The following is a 16,151-nucleotide window of genomic DNA, read 5'->3' as shown; positions in this document are numbered from 1 at the left end:
TTGCGGTCTCGGACGGCACCCTCAATTTCAAAGCTACACCTAGGTTATTAAGTGAGCTATCAGCTACGCGTATAACATGCTGAGTGCCATTGCCCGGCGATCTACAGGTAGTCGGGGCTGTTGATCGGAGAGAGAGGGAGAGGGATAGTGTGTGTGTCTGTCTGCCAAAGCAATAACCAAATACTGCATGCATATGTACTGGCACAAGGAGACGCATAGGAAATTTGCGGGATGCATTTAGAAACTTTGGCTGACAGACCTGACCGTACAACATGGCGGACATTACCAATGACGTCGTCAGAAACTTTGGCTGCACATCTGCCGCAGTTTGAGTGTAAGCGCTGTCCTGCAGGGAGATAACCGTGCATGGATGTGACGTATTAGCATTCGCTCATATAGTCATTAGGGAGCTATATATCCTACGTTACCAGAATGGGGCTGGCGAAAGATGACCCGAGCAGTTGCCCCCCCCCAGACAATTGCATCATCCCATCCGAACCAACCGGCTGGTTTAGCTGGTATAAATAATACCTAACAGCACTAGTTATATCTTGAGACTGACTGGTCCAAGAGTAAAATATAATAATACATTCTCGTCGTTGGAAGCAGCTGCACTCCACAGAACACTTAATGTTATGTTCCTTGGTCTAGCAAAGCTACGTCGGCATGTGAGAGACGCAAACTGTGAAGACCTCACTGTGTAGCTACAGTGACTGTTTACAGCCTGGTGCTACAATTGTATTACGTTGCCCATCACCGACTGAGTTCAATATCAACTGGTCGCTTCCCCAAGACCAATGACGACGGACAGGACCGATAGTGAACTCACGATACGCAAAGTAGCCCAAAGAGATGCTGGAAATGGGTATGGACGTAGAAAGGAGGAAGCATGAGCTAAGTGAGTCCAAGGCAGATATGTGTCCCTTTGGTCCGTTGGCGCCCAACGAAGGCGACCAAGGCAACCCCCACTAGACGCCCATGTTGCAAGGCTGAACAAGACATTTACAGCGAGAAATTCCGATGTGAGGCTCTACACACCTCCGAAGTCGGGGAGCGAATCCTGATCTCTAGGAAATTTTGCGATCGACCAACTCCCAGAGAAAGGACCTTGCTGCAGCGCAGCCCAACGGGTATCGCTTCCAACCCATCTGCGAGCAACTAAGCGGTCTTGACACCCCAAGGCGTACAAGGCAAGTGCCGACGGCAATGACTCTATGCACGCATTCATTTGACTTGAAGATTGCGGTAGCGATTGAGGATGCCATTGCTTGGTTCAATATCAACTCCTGACCAGAATAATGAGGCCACCTCTATTATTTGAGGGGACACACACCCAGTCCCCCTTTCAGTCGCTCACCCAGCCATCATGAGGAGGTCACCTCAACTGCCCAGATGACTGCTCGCCAGATCCTGACTCCGTCAAGTAGGGCGTGCTCCATTTCGAGTCATGAGCTTCGTGCCCAACACGGAACGCTCCCCAAGATTGCCATGCCGTGTCGATTGCAGCCTGCCTGTTTTGGTCCGGACACGGGGCGTAAATCTCCATCGATATTCCTGCGAGTTGAAGTGGATGGCCCCCAATCTAGCCCCAGTGCTATTGGGAGGTAAAAAGAGGCGCTGCAATGCATATTGCCATGAGCGATGACCGATTTTCATGCTCGCCCAACGGCAGAAAGCGGGAGTGACAGACTGCCAAGCATCCAAAAATCCATGTTGAAATCCGTTTCATATTGGCTACAACGAGGCGATATGAGGTGAAGTGGTATTGGGCGGGACAGGAAAATCTTGGCATACCTCCACCCGGCACTGCTTGGAAATATTCAGAAGGGAATCCGGTCAAACGGTCTAGCTGGCGAGGGAGACGAATGCTTTCGCGCTGTGATCTCATATGGAGTAAAGCAGATGTCTCACGTCAGTTCCGAAGATATTGTTGGGTGTGGATGCAAAGGCTTAGCTGGTCCCTTTCCTCCTTTCCGATCGAAAAGCAACATGAGTATTCGGTGAGCAATAGGTAGCCAACGCGATTCGGACGGAGACCGTGCTGTCTTCCAAGTTTAGCGGCTGTTTGACTTTCACTCCAACACGGCATATCACCCCATAAACCACGGTCAGAGAAGGCTCGGTGCTTACATACAAAGGCATAGATGGGTCGTGGGTTGCGCGCTTGGTAGAATAGCAGCTCCAGCAAGCACGTCATTGGACTTTGGGCCCTTGGGGCGGCCCTGCATGCGCCTAAGAAGCCCCACTGGAAGTTTACTGATAAGCAATTGGGGACTGCCCTGGCTAGACCAATTAATAATTCTCCTACATCGCCGACCAGATTACGATTACGGTGAAAGCGCGCACACCTTCCTCGACCGACACCTGCCACCCACGTTCCAGCGAACTCCCTTGGCCTGAGCCTCGATTCAAACTGCCTGCAAGCCTCTCACAGTCCACTCAGGAAACGAGGATACGAACTCCAGCCTACGGCCAATCGTTCGTTCCCCTTAGACCAACCGCGGCCGACGATCAGTGAGTGCGGGGCAGGCACGATGGCGGACGCAGCTGCCGAAGTGGAAGAGAGAGGCGGCGCCCTCGATACGGCCAAGGACCTGTTCGCTGGAGCTACAGGAGGTGTCGCCCAGGTGCTCATTGGTCAGTGATTCCTATTCTGTATCAATTGACGGGACGCGGAGAAACCCATACGCATGCTCAGTGGTGCTTGTCCTTTTGGGGCTCCTTCGCTTTGTGCGACAACACTTGGAACCAAGCTCCCTGTGATCGAAAAACTTTGCGCGAGCTTGGAACATCTGGTTTCATCTCAATATCTCGGCTCTTCCTGTGCTGTGGCAGCTTTCGCGAATCCCAGCTAACCCATCTTTCTTCAGGCCAACCATTCGATATCGTCAAGGTTCGCTTGCAAACCACCACCCAATACAAATCCGCCCTTGACGCTGCCACCGCCATCTACACGCATGAAGGCCCCCGCGCCTTCTACAAAGGAACGTTGACGCCTCTTATTGGTATTGGCGCATGCGTATCGATCCAGTTTGGTGCCTTTGGCGCCGCGAAGCGTTACTTCGAAACCGCCAACGAGGCCGCTGGAAAGAAAGATCTAAGCTACTTGCAGTACTACGCGGCGGGCGCGTTCGCGGGTCTCGCCAACTCGGCCATATCAGGCCCCATTGAGCATGTGCGTATCCGGCTACAGACCCAGCCACACGGCGAGGGCCGCCTCTACTCGGGTCCCCTCGACTGCGTGCGCAAGCTGTCGGCGCACCAAGGCGTATTGGGTGGTCTTTACCGCGGCGAGGCCGTGACGCTCATGCGCGAGGCCCAGGCCTACGGTATGTGGTTCATGTCCTTCGAGTGGATGATGAACGCGCATGCCGCGCGCAACAACATCGACCGCAAGGAGGTTCCCAGCTACATGGTCGCCTGGTACGGTGGCCTGGCTGGTGAGGCCCTCTGGTTGGGCAGCTACCCGTTTGACGTCATCAAGAGCAAGATGCAGACGGATGGCTTCGGCAAGGACCAAAAGTACAAGACGATGCGTGACTGCTTTGGACAGACTTGGAGGGCCGAGGGCATGCGCGGGTTCTGGAAGGGACTCGCTCCGACCCTGCTGAGGGCCATGCCTGTGAGTGCAGGTACTTTTGCTGTCGTGGAAATGACCATGCGCGCCATTAGCTAGAAATAGTTGATTGGTATTTGTTTACGCCCCATGTTCTTACGGTAGACGGGGTTATGGCTAGGTAGCATACAAGAACAGGTGGTCACGGGCCACCTTATTTGTGCGTTCTCAACAAGCGATGTGGAGTTGGTATGTCTTGAGAGTTGTAAGGATGGTGTTGATTGGGTATCAACACCCTGGCGAAATTTAGAAATATTACAACTCCGGCATGGCGACCCGAACAAGGAACCCCCGTTCAATCTTTGAGCACCTGCAGAATCCCCGTGACTGACTGGATCAGACCGAACAAGACTGCCAGGAACACGCCAATTACCAGCAGCCAGAACCCCCACCACCGCTCCATGTTCCGCCGATCGTACCACCACTGCCTGAACGTGGATGGTCCCGTCATGTCGAAGGTCTCGGCGATGAGCGAGAGCCGGTGGTGCCAGTGGGCGTACCCGTCTTTATCCCGGTTGGCCGACTCGCGGTACCGGACATTGGCGTCCAGGCTGTATTGGGAAATCTGTCCCTCGAGCCAGGCGTTGCAGCCCGGCTGGCTGTGTGGAATCATGAGCTTGATGGTAGCGAGTGTTTCGTCAAAGTATGCGGGTGGAAGCAGGTTGCTATGATCATGGTGTTCAGAGACATCACCAAACTTAGGAAGTGCAAAAGGTATTTATTTACCGGGGCAGGGATTCTTTCAGACGCTTTAATACCGACACGTGATGGAACATGTATATCGAAGAGCCTTCTGTATCCAGATGGTCTAGCAGTCTGTTGGTCCAAACGATCCGGTAGCCAGCGATTCTTTTCATGTCGGCAACATTCAGGTACACGGAGAACTTCCCGCTGCCAGCGCCAAGCTGTCCTGGGATGTTATTGGTAGACGACACTATAACCCGACTGAGAACTTCCTGCAGACACTGGCCCTTGGGCCAGGGCAGGCTGTTGTGCATGTCCTGTGTGTCTGCCGGCATGAGTATCCGGACATTGATCAACAGCCACAGCCTCAAGGACAATTCCAAGGACGCGGAGACTTTCTGCTCATTGCCTCTGGGGTGTGCCGTCTGTATCGTGCTTTGTAGATCAGCAAGTTTCTCCGTGGGACTCCTGGACACGAGGGTGATGACCCATACAATGTCGTTATAAGAGTTGACTATGTGGCCATCTGGATCCGTACGATTGACCTCCTGTCGGAGGTATGCAAAGTACGCATCAAAGTCTGCTGTCGATGAAGTCTTGGAGAGAGAGCTTCTGGGCCAAATAGAATCCAAGAAGAGCGCTTTCGCATCAGCAGACAAAGCGTTGGGCGTGAAGATGGACCCTTGGAGTAGCCGCCCCGGCTGGAGATTTGTTGACATTCCACCTCCTATCGTCGCAATTGTGGAAGATCTCTAAGAACGAACTGGCTGGCACGTTTCCGACGTTGGGGGAGGCCTGCATTTTAAGGCCGTTCTCGTGCGACCCAACCAGAATGCCTTGCCAGTTTTACCCCGACGAGTGCGTCAGCCACCCCGGAGATTCCAATCAGCGCCTGCAGTTGAAATACGTGTCACCTTTCTCTGATCGCATTCCCGGCCATTTGGATAGAGATGGCAACGGCAACGATGGCCACGACTACCGTCGTATCAACGGCAAATACAACAACGTCGTCTCTTGCCGGTCGACTTAAATATCCAAGGACGGATCCGAAATATGCCCAGTCCTTTGGAACCGAAGCCTTTCACCAAAGACAGAGCCTTGGCCCCATCAAATATCAAAGCACTGGCTGGACAGTTGTCGGCCTTGTCGCCGAGAAATGGGAGAAACTCAGAGGTCCACTCCATTCCTTCATCCAAGAGAAACGCCCTGTATGGGTTGCCAAGAAACCAAAGGGAGAGCCGGGCGAATGTACTGGGAACGACTTGCCGCACTATATCCTTGATTGCTTTCTACTGGGACTGGATCAGGGCCATGCCAGCCCCTATGTAGCTGCCATCAGCCCAGAAACGTGGTTCTTCAAGATGATCGGAGTTCACCTCACCAGAAGCCATCTTCTCTCGCCGGACGGTTTTAAATGCTTTGGCCTGCCAGCAAAAGTAGTAGCTCCGCCAGGATCCGTGGCAAATGATGAAAAGGACCAGACAAAGGCACGGGTCGACCGCCTCGGAAGCTTTTTTGATGGACCCCTACTTCCCACCTGGCAACATGCACTTCTCCGGCTGGACGAGGACCGATGCCAAGGGGTGGTTAGAGGCCTGGGATTCGCCCCGGGATACGTCCAAAATCGGAGCAGTCCCAGAACCGTATGAAAAGACTGCCAAAAAGACCGGGGAGGGACCCCTCACGAGCTTTGCAGGGTTCCACGGCGGCCTTCGAAAAGGCCTGGTCTGGGATTGCGATACATTTAATGGGATCGGGATCGAGATCAGGCATGGCAACCATGTCGTCACGTCAGCCACACTAGGCGGCGTCCTCAGGCTCGGCGGTGAGATGTATGCCATGACGGTTCGGCATGCCTTGATTTTGAGGGATCCAACCGCAACAACTTCGGATGCAACGGTCGATGATATGGATGATCATGAGGATTTTCTTCAGTTCTTCGACGAAGCCTCGGAAGGATCCAGTGAGACTCTATCAGAAGACCTGGAACAAGAAGTAGGCGAGACTTCGACAGGGTCAGACGCCGCAGAGTCCCAAATCGCCCGGCGAGCCGACCTCGGTCTTCGGATGCCGATGATGGATGGTCTGGATTGGATACTGAAGAAAGCCCCGAAATGGGCTGCAAACCGGGACTTCACCCCACTTGGCGACGAAAAGGGCGATGAACAAGTTGTGATCAAAACACCTTTGGGTTTAAAGGAGGCAAAATTTGTTTCCACCGCTATATTGGGGGTTCCTCACACGCCAAAGCCTCACCACGTGTTGCTGGGTAGCTAAGCCAAATGGCAAAAAACCTTACCCCGTGTCTCAGAAGCCTCCGACCGTGTATGACTGCTGATATATGTCGCGATACACATGGAATTGGGGAGTTTGAAAGATCGCTGGCGAGAGCCTACAACTGTCCCAGCTGAGACCCAAGTTACCAACTATGGCTCAATAGGAAACAGGGGACTATGCAATAGCATACACAGACGAGTTCATGGTTAAATCTACTTGTTTGAAGTATATTTTTGGTTTTGATTCGATCTTGTTACGACGCCTCTGCAAGTACTGGCACATATGCTTATTTGCCAATCTCCTGCCGCGAATCACTGAACCAACAGGTTACGGAAAGGCTTCGAGATGAGTTCAGAAGGGGATTGGGAAGAGGGACAATTATGTCACACTTTCGCAATTATTTATCGGATCCGCTGCCCTCTCCGCAACCGCGTACACCACCGACTGCGTGTTCCCCAACGGCTGCAGCGGAAACACACTCGCATCCACCACCCGCACATTCCTCGTCCCGTACACGCGCAGCTGCCGATCCACCACGCCACCTTTCTCCCGCGGCAGCATAGCGCACGTCCCGGTAACGTGCCAGATCGAGACCAGCCGCCTCCTTACGATCTCCTTGGCCCCCTCGAGCGTATCGCCCACCAGTCCCGGCGGCAGCCGGGCCCCGCCCTCCCCCATCTTGAACGAGGACCGCAGCGGCTTGGTCGCGACGATCTTCTCGACGAACTGCACGTGCCGGGCCAGGACCTCGAGGTCGAGCGGGTGGCTCATGTACTTGGGGTCGAGGCGGGGCCGGACCCGGATATCGGGCGAGGCGATGTGGACGGCGCCGCGCGAGGCCGGGTGGTTCGGGCCCAGCCCGGGTTGCCGAGCCTCGCCCACGCGTCCAGGCTGGCGCGGGAGGGATGGAGCCACATCATGAAGTTCAGGCTGGAGCAGCCTCCGAGGCCGCGGCCTCGCGCCTGGTTGACTGAGCGGCCGTTGAGGGCTTCCTGTTGTTAGAAACACCGTTAGTTCGACCGTCCCTTCTTCCGTCTTATCATGACACGGCCAAATACATAGGCGACCAATAAACTGACCTGGGGAACAGACCGGAAGTTCCAGTCGTATTTCGGATCGCCATACTGTCCGACGAGGGCTCCCGGCGTGGACACGAGCGGGTCGCTGCCGTGGTCGCCTCCGGCCTCAATCACGAGCACCCGAACGGCCTCGTCCTCGGACAGGCGAGAAGCCACGGCGAGCCCGGCGGTACCCCCTCCGACCACGATGTAATCGAACGACGGCGGCGATTTCGTCATGCTGGTTACTTACGTAGCCGACTTTGTATAACTGTCAGGCGGCTCGTTCTTGGGCAGAATCAGAGGGCGATTTCTCAAGGGAAGTCAGCATTGAAGCAAGGAGAGTTGAGGGAGATTTGGTGCAAACAGGTCCTGTCTTTAATGGCAGATCAAAGCGCTGGCATCGTGAGGGGGTAATAGGTTATCGATCTGCAGTATCCCAATGAAAGTATACCCGCTTCGACGAGATATGATCTGGGCGGCTCCATAGAGGCGAGATCCGACTGCATGAGTGCATAGTAATCATTATCCGATTGGGCGGAACGGCATTAGCTGACCCAAAACGGGACCTTAGCTGAGGCTGATAGGGGTCCTGCAGTATGGTTGGCCAGGAACGTACTTGATTGCGGAAACCATACTTCTGACATGGATGCGTGTCCCGTATAAATGCAAGGGGGCTGGGTTCTGTAAGGGCCCCCGCAAGCGCCTTAACTACACGCGGTGCAGCTTCCAACCGCCCTTACCGAGACAGCGAGGCTCACGATGCAATCATCCAAGCATACAAGTGTTCGCAGGGCAATTGGAATTAGGAAAGGATATAAGAGAGTTAATATAGCCGTATCGCGATGTCGCTTTCCCAGTTGCTGTTTAGTATGGATTGCCAAATCCAGCGTTACCAGCCAAGAAGTTGGCCTCCCTGGGGTCACAGTGTTCCCATCGCATCCCGTCGTACGGGCGCATCGGATCATCATCTACGCCATCGCGATTACGCTCGTCAAGATGTAGTTGCGACTCCCAAGTCGGCAGCTGCGTCGCCCTTGGTTCGTCCAACGCTGCCACCGATCTCGTCATCCTGTCCCTGCCTGTGAAGGCTCTGCTAGACCTCAAGACGCGACCGGCCATGAGAGCGGCTTTGATGGGCGTCTTCTCGCTCGGACTACTGTGAGCAGGAACTGGCCGCATGTCCGATGAGCGAGTCGACTGAGTGGTCCAGAACCGTCGCCGTCATCTGCGTCAGCTTGCCGCTGCTCGGTCCCCTAATCTCGCGCGCGTGTTCAAGCCGCCAGGCGGCGCCGAGGAGGAACAGGAGGCGAGGCGGAACGCGCCACGTTCCGCGAGAGCACACCGCATCAGAGGGAGGGCCACTCTGGACAGCTTCGCCATGCTGGGAAGATCTGAGCTTGCGCGATGAGACCGGTCGTTAGTTGGGAGGTCCCCAACAGGGATGGGTACAAGATCCCCTACCTATGTAGCAAAATGACATCGCGACCTCTTCATAGAAGAAAGATGTAGTTCAAGAACCATGTGGAAGGCGGGAAGAACTCTTGGCCAAGTCTTCCACGACAGCGTCTCATGCGGCGGGCTCTTGGCATGTCGTCTTACATGCATATAGGAAAGCAACCACCTCTTCGGCGCTAACCTGTTGCGTAGTCCTGGCCTCATCTGCTTGACCCAGGGGAGCGGTTCGGAGGATCCTCCTCGGCAGAACGGGACCGCCATCTGACTTGACTGATCGTTCGATCAAAAGCAACGCTCGCTCCCGGCTGACTGACGAACTCACAATTGAACATCTGTCACCTTTTTTCGTATAAAAAAAAAAAAAAAAAAAAAAAGATCTATATCTAGTACTTCTCGACGGCAGCCACAATGTCTACGATATCTCTGCATTCACCACCATGGCTCATGCGCCTGCTTCTGCCATTACTCATTCTAGCCCCCATGTTCCCTGGTTCGTCCTCCGTCGGCGTAGCAGACCAATCCTCCTCCGTAACCGTGTGGCACCCGGGCTACAGCGCCTGGCATTGGAACAGGCTCCGTGGCAGCGCTATTGCCACAGTATGACTGACCCCCTTCTCCATGCTTCTCTACACCTCCGTCCATCGTCTCTTCAAAAGGGCGCCTTTCTAACCTCACCGGCCCGCTGACATGACCAATCCACCTCCCAGTCCGGAGACCAAACAACCTACACCATCTTCTGCGCCCCCAGGCCGCCGCCCCCAACAACGACGAACCCGGAGACCCGCAGCCATCACAAAGCTCCCGGCACTCCCCACGCTCACGGCCCCCGACTGCGAAATCGTCGCCGGCCCGCCCCTGACCTTTGCCATCGGCCCCAGCACGTTCCAGCGCGGGGCTACGCTCGCTGGGAGCTTGTAAGTTGCCATCCATAGCCTCCTCACACGACCCGCTCTCCGTTTCTGGGTTTACATCCGGAGAACAGCTCGCACACCCAAACCTGCGTCCTCGAATCCACCACCGCCGCGACCTGCTCCTACTCCAGCTCCATCGCCCCCGACTGTAAGAAAGCCTACCCTTCTTCTTATTAGTGTTCCGTTCCTTCTCGCCCGAGATCCCTCCCTACTGTCACTTTTCCCCACCCTTTGAAAGATACCCCTCCATTGGGCCCAACCAGCCCCCTCTCCCAATCCGGCACGATCACCTTCACGGGCGATCGGATGCAATGGGGTGTCCTGACGCTAGGCGAACCACCCTTGACGTCCATCTTCACAAGCGGGTCGAGGACTGTGACAAGCACCTGGTTTCCTGCCGGGACTACGGAACCTCCCCTATCTACCCCGACCCCGACCGGCACTGGAGCAGGCGGAGAGGAGGGAAGTTCCACTACGACCACATCCCAAGGCCCGAGCGGGGCAGTTGTAACAGCTCCTACATCTATGTTATATGGAGCAGTGGTGGTCCTTGCAGCTGTCATACTTGCTCTGTAGTTAGTGAGCTGCACCATGTCACAATATGGATATGGTGTAAAACAAAGTTCAGTCATGAGAATGATTGATTAAGCCACCTTTTTCAGGAAAAGAATACAGTATATCATATTCACAAGAATAGGATAGTGCCTTGCTTGTCCCATGCGTTCGCCCCTAGGACGGGGGTGTCAAAGCTCTCCCATCGGGAGCTCTGCCATATTCAAGGGCCAACGCCAACAACAACAAGGCCGCCCTGATCCAAATCATTCGCACGTATCATGGTTTCATCCCTCATGCTTGAAAAGTCGAAATCAAAGAGAAAGCTTGCTTGCTTGCGTGAAACCCAAACGCCCTTGCCCTCCGTCGAGGACCTCGTAAATCTGACACGTCTTTGTGGGTAAGGTCCTGTCCGCCTAATCACCAGTGGCCGACGTTCTAATCGACAGGTGAGTAGCGGGCGCCTATACCCCAGAATTGCTCAGCAAAGAACGTGCCAGCGTCGGGCTTCTTCCACATGTCGTTGAAAGCCGTGAACAAGATGCAATCGGCAGGGTTCGAAGTGAACGAGGTCTTGATGGAAGCGATGGCGGTCGCCTGTGTGTCCATGCCAGGAACCGCGGCACCATTGGCAGTGCCCTTCCAAGGCCAGCCAGTCTCCGTCACGACAATGCGCTTCTTAGGATCGCTCAACTTCTCGCGGATTCGACCGACAGTGGAAGTGATGAAGCTGCCAGCCTTGGCACATGGCGTGTTCGGGTCAAAGAAAGGATGGACGTTGACGGCGCAGTAGTCGGAGGCATCGCAAAGCTCCGGGTGGGCAATGACGGCGACAAAAGTGTCGACAGTGACAACTGGACCCTTGTAGCCCTTAGCGCGCAAGGCAGTCCGCGTCTGTTCGATGGCACCGAGCATTTGGCCTACCTGGGCGGCACCATTGTTGACCAACTCGTTTCCGACACTGACTGTGTCGACAATGCTCCAGTCGTTCTTGACGCCAGCAGCCATTGTGGACACAGCTTGAGCAATGCTGTTGATATCAAAGATACCGAGCATAAGTTTGTTGCCGTACTTCTTCGCTGCGGCATAGCCGGAAGCAACCTGGTCACAGTCAACACCGTAGAGGCGAATAACCCCGTGGTCCTTAGCGAAGAGGGCGAAGTCGGCATCAACTTCGGCGGCGGACTTGCAGCCGCCAGCTCCCTTGTAGGGTGAGTAGGTGATTCCGTGGCGGGTGCTATCCTCACTGGTAGGCGGCGGCACGGCAGAGGCCGAACTCTTAGGCGGGGGCGCAACCGAGCTCGCGGCGCTTGGCTGAGGAACAGGCTTGATCGATGTCAAAGGCTGGGGGCCGGCGGAGGCGGCTGCGACTGAGGAGCCTGGGGAGCAGGGGACGCAGGCACAGGCGGCACTGAAGCGGGGGCGACTACAACCGTCTCGGTGGCAGTGCGAACAGGATTGCCGAACTGATCGACATAGACGACGACCTCGGGGATCTCGGTAGGCTTGGTGAATTTGGCATCGGTGACGGTAACCTTGTCGCGCTTGGGGATGAAAGCCCGGCGGTGATGGACGTCGTGAGGATGACCGTGACGTCCTACACATATCAATATTAGCCCACACGCTATCACCCACAAGCTCTCGGCGTCGTGACACTGTACGCTTTCCAAAATCGAGGGGATGAGGACTTACTCGGCTGCGCAACCGACAGCTGCAACAGGGATGTTGCAGCAAAAAGAAGTTGGATCTTCATGATGTAAGAGATACTGGATGAAAGCTTTCGAGAAAATGAGTGTTTGCTTTTTCTTCTTGGAGTTTTCCTCTCTTTGCTCCTTCTAATCCTCAGACGCGAACAAGGATACTTGACCGGGGTTGTTCTTCAAGTAGGAACGAGTGACTGAAGTTGGTCGGCTTGGGTGGCCATTCAATTAGCGAGCGACAATAGAGAGAGCGGCCCCAAGAAGGGAACTCAGAACAATAGGATAGCGGCTGTCATGAAAGGTGCGACGACAAAAAAAAAAGGTCAACAAGTACATGAAAGCGAGTGACAAAAACCAGAAAGGGTCGCGAAGCCAAAGACGTCAAACGAGGTCCATCAGTCGAGGGCGCGAGGGCACAAAGAGAAGATAGAGAGACAACAAAGGTTGGTGGAAGGGGGGAATTGGCGACGATGGGTATTATTCACCAGAGACGAAGAATCCGATTAATGGAAAACGGGCCGTCTCGCTGGGCAGTGGCAGTGCCGCGATAGCAGCGACGACAACAATAGAAAGAATGCAATTTCCCATTTGCAGGAATCAAAGGTGCCGAGGTGCAAGAATGGTGGCTTTCAAGGGAGGAACGGGAGATGGGGGAAGCGTGAGACAATAGTGACGATGGTACCATTCAGACCCGAAGTCCCTTCCCTCGAAAGGGAAAGTGCAAGCATAACTTACCTGGCAGATGGCTATGATTGCCTGAATGAAGGTCGAAGATCCAATCGTTTGGTATGGATTTAGGAAATTACCCAAGAGTCCGAACGTGTAGTAAACGAGCGTGATGAGGAAATTCTTGTGTGTAGATGGGAACAATACCCGTCTTCCGAGGTGACTTGATTGTCAAAAGAACGTGGAGGCATTCATCAATTGGCGAAAAAGGCTTGTCATAGAAATCAGATGTGATGGGCCTTGAATGAATATATGGCTGCCTTACAAATTGTAGGGAATTCAGTATTTGATTGAATGAAGGCAATTGCGATCCAAAGGATGGATTTGCGCCTGCCACATTGGACCAAATTGGGCCCAAGTCTTGATACCCTCACTGCCACCACACGCCTACGCCCCCCAAATATCTGCATTCATTGACGACTTCTAGTCAATTGGCGACACGCCAGGGCATGAGCCCCTCTGTCCTGGCCAAACCTGTCAATCGTGATGATGGTAACGGTGGCGCCAACTTCGGAAAACTTCCCCGGATCTCAGAGCATCACGAGTGGGTGATGGGCCCCAGATAGTAGAATGGACAGTAAGTCGTAGGTAGGGATTGGTATCTGAATCCATCATGGAGGCCAGTGCAAGTCTGTCTGCCTGTCACCTCCAGCACATCACATATAACCCCAAAGCTGCAAACATTGTAGAATTAGTTATTATATACGGGTTCTATACGGTGTGCATCCCATGACCTAGCCTATCCATAACCATACCACACATCGCCCATACGCGCTGCGGTAGTAGAAGTCGTCAATAGTAGTATACATACAAAGTAGCAGCAAGCACATTGATATCAGAGTGTTGCTTGCTACCTACCTATGCCCTGGGTCGTGTCATTTCCTTCTTCATTTCGTGTGAACATGTTCATAAAACAAAAATAACATCAAGAAGAAGCATTGCTTATGCTCATGGGTTCACCGAAGACTGCCTGTTGGTCTTGCGGGTCATCACTTTGGTGATGGCGTGGCGGATCGTCACGCCGGCCTTCTCAATCTCCTTCTTCGAAAGGCCAGACGTGACGCAGACCTTCAGGGCCGGCTGGATGTACCACGTTCCATCATGGGGAGCACTTGCGCTCTGTCTGGCCGGCAGGCTCTTCAACTTCGTAATCATGACGCCGTTGTTCAATGTCTGTAGAAAGGTTAGCTTTCAATTCAATTCGTCGCAGTCATGAGGATAACAAAAGGTTGGGATTGCCAACTTACCTCTTCGACGCAGTCCTGGAGGATGCGCTCCTGGTCCTCAGGGGTCAAGCCTCGCGCTTGCACCACCTCGGGCTTGAGCACAATAATCATAATAGGGTTCTCAGGCACGCTGGTGCAGATGACCCAGTCGCTGCGAGGGTCCAGCTGCGCGCGCATGGCCTTGATGTTGTCGCGGAGGTGGGTCAGCAGTTCGGGGTTGGACTGGAGCATGTTCAGGGTCTCGCTGGCGGTGACGGCCAACATGGCGGGGAGGGCGGCGGAGAAGGTGTATGAGGCGGCGTTGATACGCTGGTGGTCGACTACGTCCTTGTTGGCGCAGCAGAAGCCACCGCCGGCGCAGAGAGGGCCAGCCAGCGATCCGGTAATCATGTCGATTTGCGAGGCATCCACGTTCTGGGCCTCGGTGAGACCCCGTCCAGTGCGGCCCAAAACACCAAAAAGACCAAGTCTCGTCCAGGCAGATACGGAACTTGTACTTGGACTTGAGTTCGACCTATAATGACGCCCTATTGTTAGCGAAATGTCTCGTCCCACACACCAGAATGCAGGGTTTCTTACCAACTTGGGGAGGTTCACGGAGTCACCAGTCAGCTCATACAAGCCCTCGGCGACAACAAATCTACGGGTCAACTTCTTCTTAGCCTGCTGCTGGACGACCTTCTGCATCTGCCGCTCGAGATCCTCCATGTCGTTGTGGTTGTACCAGATGATGTTGCTTCGGGAGGCCTCGAGGCCCTTGCGGATCGAGAAGTTGACCATCTTGTCGGCGATAATGATGTCGCCGCGCTTGCAAAAGGCGGGGATGACGCTGGAAACGGTAGAAAAGGCCTGCGCGTAGACAATGCAGCTCTGGGTGCCCAGGTAGGTAGCAATGTCGGTCTCGGTCTTCATATGCACATCTTGGGTACCGTAGAACTGCGGAGGGCCACAGGGGCCGACACCGTACGTCTGCAGGGTCTGGATGGCCTTCTCCTTGACCTGTTCGTTCGCGTTGAAGTTGTAGAAGTTGTACGAGGCGAGGTTGGTGACCGTCTTGCCGTTGGAGAGCTTCGTCTTCGGGCCCGTGGGTCTGCAGTGTAGGAGCTAAGTCAGCGCATGTTGTTTTGCTAGAAAGAACAGCAAAGGGGGGCTTCTGAGTTCTTGCTACATACCCGACAATGGTGGGCAGGCTATCGGCCTCTTGCTTCTCCATGGGCGTCTGGGCGGGCACGAGGGGCTCCGGCTCCCAGTCTCTGACCAATTCGTCGATCTCATCCTCGCGGAGCTTGACGTAGTTGGGGCCGTGGGTGGCATACGAAGGCGACAGCAGGTATCGAACGAAGAAAATGACGAGAACCAACTCGATGGCGGATCGGACGGGGTCATTCTGGTAGCTGGACTGGATGTATCGAATCAAGATCTCGCTACCGGGGATCTTTTGGAAGGCATGCGAGAGGTCGTTGAGCGACGCCATGAGGCGGGCTTGCGCCTCGTGCAGGTCCATGGCTTGGGGCTGTACGAGAGGTGAGGTCAGAGAAGGGGGCGATCAGTCGTGTCTATCGGGCCATGCAGATTGGTCGGTCGGTCAATCGGTCTCGATGGATAATGTTTCATTCGAAATGCATTGGTTGTAGCAGCGACAAACGAGCGAAGGTAAGAATAGGGAAAGCAACCTCCTCCAGTCCAGTCTCCTTTGATTATGTGGTGAGTGCCTAAAGCAACAATATGCGCGAAGTCGACTGGAAATTGCCTTTGCTGTTGAAACCGCCCACTAATCAACAAATCCTTGTCCAGGGTCTCCGTCCTCGACCCTTTCCAGAAAAACAATGCGACCGGACGCGATCGGATTGCCGGAGAGCTGGCGTTCTGGCGCACTACCGACAGGGATTAGCAGTGCTAAATGCGCTAAAAGAATGGAGGCCAACCCACTAAAATCAGCTGTC

General features: G+C 54.4%; 8 protein-coding genes across 8 annotated transcripts; 3 read left to right on the top strand and 5 right to left on the bottom strand.

The window, feature by feature from the left end:
• Window positions 1–2,534: 2,534 nt before the first annotated feature.
• On the top strand, window positions 2,535–3,676 carry PG986_014539 (uncharacterized protein; the record flags this gene model as incomplete). The annotated part of the gene is made up of 2 exons (XM_066850761.1): window positions 2,535–2,637; window positions 2,871–3,676. The coding sequence occupies 2 exons, from the start codon at window positions 2,535–2,537 to the stop codon at window positions 3,674–3,676; spliced, it is 909 nt and encodes a 302-aa protein (XP_066692999.1).
• Window positions 3,677–3,911: 235 nt separating this feature from the next.
• Window positions 3,912–5,101, bottom strand: PG986_014538 (uncharacterized protein; the record flags this gene model as incomplete). Its single annotated transcript, XM_066850760.1, has 3 exons — window positions 3,912–4,281; window positions 4,343–5,027; window positions 5,065–5,101. The coding sequence occupies 3 exons, from the start codon at window positions 5,099–5,101 to the stop codon at window positions 3,912–3,914; spliced, it is 1,092 nt and encodes a 363-aa protein (XP_066692998.1).
• Window positions 5,102–5,265: 164 nt separating this feature from the next.
• PG986_014537 (uncharacterized protein) lies at window positions 5,266–6,577 on the top strand (the record flags this gene model as incomplete). Its single annotated transcript, XM_066850759.1, has 2 exons — window positions 5,266–5,886; window positions 5,954–6,577. 2 exons carry the CDS (start codon window positions 5,266–5,268, stop codon window positions 6,575–6,577), a joined length of 1,245 nt encoding a protein of 414 aa, XP_066692997.1.
• A 378-nt stretch (window positions 6,578–6,955) lies between these two features.
• Window positions 6,956–7,875, bottom strand: PG986_014536 (alcohol oxidase; the record flags this gene model as incomplete). Its single annotated transcript, XM_066850758.1, has 2 exons — window positions 6,956–7,468; window positions 7,657–7,875. 2 exons carry the CDS (start codon window positions 7,873–7,875, stop codon window positions 6,956–6,958), a joined length of 732 nt encoding a protein of 243 aa, XP_066692996.1.
• Window positions 7,876–8,502: 627 nt separating this feature from the next.
• PG986_014535 (uncharacterized protein) lies at window positions 8,503–8,817 on the bottom strand (the record flags this gene model as incomplete). Its single annotated transcript, XM_066850757.1, has 1 exon — window positions 8,503–8,817. The coding sequence occupies one exon, from the start codon at window positions 8,815–8,817 to the stop codon at window positions 8,503–8,505; it is 315 nt and encodes a 104-aa protein (XP_066692995.1).
• A 963-nt stretch (window positions 8,818–9,780) lies between these two features.
• On the top strand, window positions 9,781–10,181 carry PG986_014534 (uncharacterized protein; the record flags this gene model as incomplete). Its single annotated transcript, XM_066850756.1, has 2 exons — window positions 9,781–10,007; window positions 10,076–10,181. The coding sequence occupies 2 exons, from the start codon at window positions 9,781–9,783 to the stop codon at window positions 10,179–10,181; spliced, it is 333 nt and encodes a 110-aa protein (XP_066692994.1).
• Window positions 10,182–10,994: 813 nt separating this feature from the next.
• Window positions 10,995–12,309, bottom strand: PG986_014533 (uncharacterized protein; the record flags this gene model as incomplete). Its single annotated transcript, XM_066850755.1, has 3 exons — window positions 10,995–11,900; window positions 11,960–12,153; window positions 12,249–12,309. 3 exons carry the CDS (start codon window positions 12,307–12,309, stop codon window positions 10,995–10,997), a joined length of 1,161 nt encoding a protein of 386 aa, XP_066692993.1.
• Window positions 12,310–13,930: 1,621 nt separating this feature from the next.
• On the bottom strand, window positions 13,931–15,712 carry PG986_014532 (PLP-dependent transferase; the record flags this gene model as incomplete). Its single annotated transcript, XM_066850754.1, has 4 exons — window positions 13,931–14,155; window positions 14,230–14,722; window positions 14,768–15,298; window positions 15,381–15,712. 4 exons carry the CDS (start codon window positions 15,710–15,712, stop codon window positions 13,931–13,933), a joined length of 1,581 nt encoding a protein of 526 aa, XP_066692992.1.
• Window positions 15,713–16,151: the final 439 nt, after the last annotated feature.

This window comes from Apiospora aurea (genome assembly GCF_038362705.1).
Source record: "Apiospora aurea strain CBS 24483 chromosome Unknown utg000010l_segment0_segment0, whole genome shotgun sequence".
In the NCBI taxonomy this organism is placed as follows: Eukaryota; Fungi; Ascomycota; class Sordariomycetes; order Amphisphaeriales; family Apiosporaceae; genus Apiospora; species Apiospora aurea.
Note: the sequence above shows the minus strand (reverse complement) of the source record. Positions and strands in the feature narration are given on the sequence as shown.